Genomic DNA, 3,522 nt, shown 5'->3' with positions numbered 1-3,522 from the left:
TCTCTTAAAAAGAAAGGCAAATGTAATAATGCATCCTCCATGATTTTAATGTTTTGTTTTAAAAAAAAATATTCTTCCAAGAGTACTGGTTAGCAAGATTTAGTTGTAAAAGCTATTTCAAAACTATTGAGTTGCTTAAAGATAAATTCATTAACCACTTATTTAAACGCTTTGATATAAAATAGATCTTAACTTTTCAGATAAAACTAAACTTAATTATTTAAAGGTTAGGCTAAATATAGCATGTAAAAACTCAAGTTTGGACCATGATTATCACAATATTATTATATATGACAATCTATAACTAAATAGTAGTGTAGAAAAGGTCTATTCTAATTATAGGTTCATTATATATATAATATTAACTGTGAGTACTTTTTGTTAGCTGCAGATTTTTTTATTTGATATAATTAAAAATCATGAGAAAAAGGAAAAATTAATTTGAATGGAACCTTAAAGTCATATTAAAATAAAATTATTTAAAATTATACAGAGGATAAGTATTGTTAATATATAAAATAAAAATAAAAAAAACTGATGAAAGTTACAAATGCCATGTGTTATTCTTAAAAGATAAAATGAGTAGGATTTGTGTAAGTTAGAAAGTTGTAGGGTTTTTTAGGATGCTTTTTTATAGCAGCATGGCATGAACATAATAAGAGTCTATAATTGTTCGTAGTTGTTAAGTAATAGAGAGGTAACAATTGGTGGAACAGTTGTTTTTAATTTTTGGGTGGGTGGGTGGTTGAGCTTCTTAATCATTTGAATGTTTAAGCCATAGTATCCACCGAAGATCTATGCAATGCAATGCAATGCAAAGCTATTAACTTTTGTATGATGAATTGGAGAAACAATAACAATGTTGATATTATGTAAAAACTAAGAAATTCAATCATACCAATAGGAGTTTGGCGACAGAAGATTAAACAAAGAAAGAAAGCAATAAAAGCATGTACTAATATGCAGTGTATATACATCACAAGCTCACAACTTATCACAGGACGTAGGGATGAAAGAAATGGTATCTTTTTGGAGATCATGGTTCACCAAAATGTTCTGCTGTTGAACATTCCCGAATATAGACATTCCACTGGCAGCACCCATGGCCAAGCAAGCCACTCCCAAGCTGGAGTCACCAATCATGTAGTTCTCAGCAGGAAGCTCCAAATCCCCACCAGTGAAGTGGAAAATCAGCTTCGGAATTTCCACTTCTGTTGCATCTGATGGCAGAGAGAAACAAAGATCCAACCCAGTTGAGCTAGTTTTGTCCACAGGAAGCTTGGTTTGAGAAATGAACTCTTTCTTTAGTTCATCAAAGGCCTTTTGTTCAAGGTAGGTAATTGTGGTGCCAGAGTCTATGATCGCACCTCCACTCCCATCATTCCCCACTTCAAAAGTGGACTTCTCAATGGCCAATCTAGTGTCCCCCACAGAGATACCTTCAAGAGAAAGGTAGTAAAAAGAAGGTTGCAAAGGGTTTTTGAGAAGAGGGGTTGTCACCCCTTCTGTTGCATCTTTCACCTTTTCTGAAGACCCCAGCAACAAAACACTCTTTTTTGTGTCATCTATTGAGGTCAAACAATAAGAAAATCTGGGTTCATTCAGTTGAGAAACCAAAGACAAAGGACCACGTCCAAGCCCGACCAACCCCGAGGCTTGTTCAAAGCCATCACCTTCGTTATCCTCCCCACAACCAAAACCAATGTTGTCAACCGAAACTTTCTTCTTAGACTTTCCAAAAGTGAAGGTCTCAGTGCCCAACACCCCTTGTGTAACTGAATAATCACCGTATGAATACACATACTCACACCCATCACTGCATGTAGATGAAGGCAAAGCACTGCATAAGCTGCTACCACATGAGACCTTGGAAAACGAAGAGGACTTCTTGGGGTCAAAAATGGGTGTTGGTTGCTTGTAACATCGTGTGCAAGGCCTACACTGTGTCCATATGAGGTCACTGCCAGTGTCCAAAACTGCAGGGTAAGACACCGGTGGAGTTCCTATGGCTAACTCCATCAAGTACTCTCCATTCCCTGCATGGATAGGGGCTTCCAGCTCATCAGAATTCGGCGTGGTTGAAGCTGCCAACACCATTGCGTTCAGCCTCTGAAGCCTACTCTTTCCACGCTTGATCCCGTGTTGCACACGCTCTAGTTTGGTGAGGTTTTTCCCCGAGTCAACGTGGCGAAGCATCACTCGGAACCCATTTGTTGGACAAGGGTGGTGCTTGAGGGTTTTTCTGGACGTGGAGGATGTTGGAGCCACGAAAAGAGCCACCACTAAAAGTGCCACCAATGTGACAAACACTGAAGGGTGTTTCAATGTAGCCATGATCATGAGGGTGCACAATGTGGAGGGAATTATATAAAGTAAATGAGTGAAAGACAAGAGTGATGGGAACTGTGGTAATGGAAAGATCTTATCTTATCTTAGCTTGCTGGACACATGAGAAAAATTGGTGAGTTTTGTAACGTTCCCTTCGAATGTGGTGGAGATGATTAAGGGAAGAAGGCCGAGAGGAGTTTTAACTTGTAAGTTTTTTCCTTCTTCTTTGGGAAAAAACAAAAGAGTTGCAAGAGTGAGAATGAGAGAGAGAAGTTTGTTTTGGTGTAAAGAGAGAGAGGTCGTGCGTTTGATGATGAATGGAGGTTGAGATATCAGCGTTGTGTCGCAACAATTAAGTACCGAGTCTTGCGTTCAGGTTGGTAAAGATTTTACTTCCAAAACGTATCTAAGGCAACATTCTAGTCACAACCCAAATAACATGTAGAGTTTTTGGATTGTTTTGAAGAGGTGTGGCTTACCTTTGAAATCATATATTTGTATTTGTAATTTAAACTATCTTTTTTTGAAATTTTTTTTCTTTTTTATTTTCTTTCAATCAAAGCGATAATGGCCGAATCTAAATCTTAATGAATTGTAACATGACTATTTTGTCACTTACAATACCTATTTTTGAGCTTAATCACTTATTTATATATTAATGTTTAGTGATATATTATGAAATGTTTACTCGATATCAACAACGAATTGGAAATACACCATTTATATAAATCATTAAACTCCTATAAAATATAAAACATATTCCTAGTTCATATCTTTTTTGTGTTTGGTCATTTGATTTTTATGTTTAAGTTGTGGAGTGACTGGATTGGATGGATAGGTTGGGTGGACAAACTGGTTACTAATTGCTCCAAAGAGTGGAAACTGAGGTTTGTTTCAATTCCACGCATCCAAGGGGAAAAAAAGGTTGGTTGATGATCCTTTTTTGGTTAGGTAGAAGGCCTTAGAGACAAAGATATTGTGCCTTGTAACTTGCCATAACATTGGTCAAAACGTTTGATATTTTCTTCACACCATATTTTGATGCATTCTTAATACCAATTCATGATTTGTAGGATTCTCATTCACGTACAGCATTTTAAACAATAAAGCTTAGGAATTAAAAAGGAATATTGTAGTCGAAATTGGAAACCAAATGATCATAATAATTGGTAAGAAGGCGTGGCTTGTATTGCG

General features: G+C 36.7%; 1 protein-coding gene across 1 annotated transcript; it reads right to left on the bottom strand.

Moving 5' to 3' along the window:
• Nucleotides 1-842: 842 nt before the first annotated feature.
• LOC137821985 (aspartic proteinase nepenthesin-1) lies at nt 843-2,793 on the bottom strand. Its single transcript, XM_068626824.1, has one exon. It carries the CDS (start codon nt 2,338-2,340, stop codon nt 985-987), a length of 1,356 nt encoding a protein of 451 aa, XP_068482925.1. The 5' UTR covers nt 2,341-2,793; the 3' UTR covers nt 843-984.
• Between the last annotated feature and the right edge of the window lie 729 nt (nt 2,794-3,522).

Source organism: Phaseolus vulgaris, chromosome 9 (assembly GCF_000499845.2).
Source record: "Phaseolus vulgaris cultivar G19833 chromosome 9, P. vulgaris v2.0, whole genome shotgun sequence".
NCBI lineage: Eukaryota > Viridiplantae > Streptophyta > Magnoliopsida > Fabales > Fabaceae > Phaseolus > Phaseolus vulgaris.
The sequence above is the reverse complement of the archived record's forward strand: the minus strand, read 5'-3'. Positions and strand labels throughout refer to the sequence as shown.

What these genes read in the sequence shown, in the direction of transcription:
- LOC137821985 (XM_068626824.1), bottom strand. Translation starts at nt 2,340, where the DNA reads ATGATCATGGCTACATTGAAACACCCTTCAGTGTTTGTCACATTGGTG.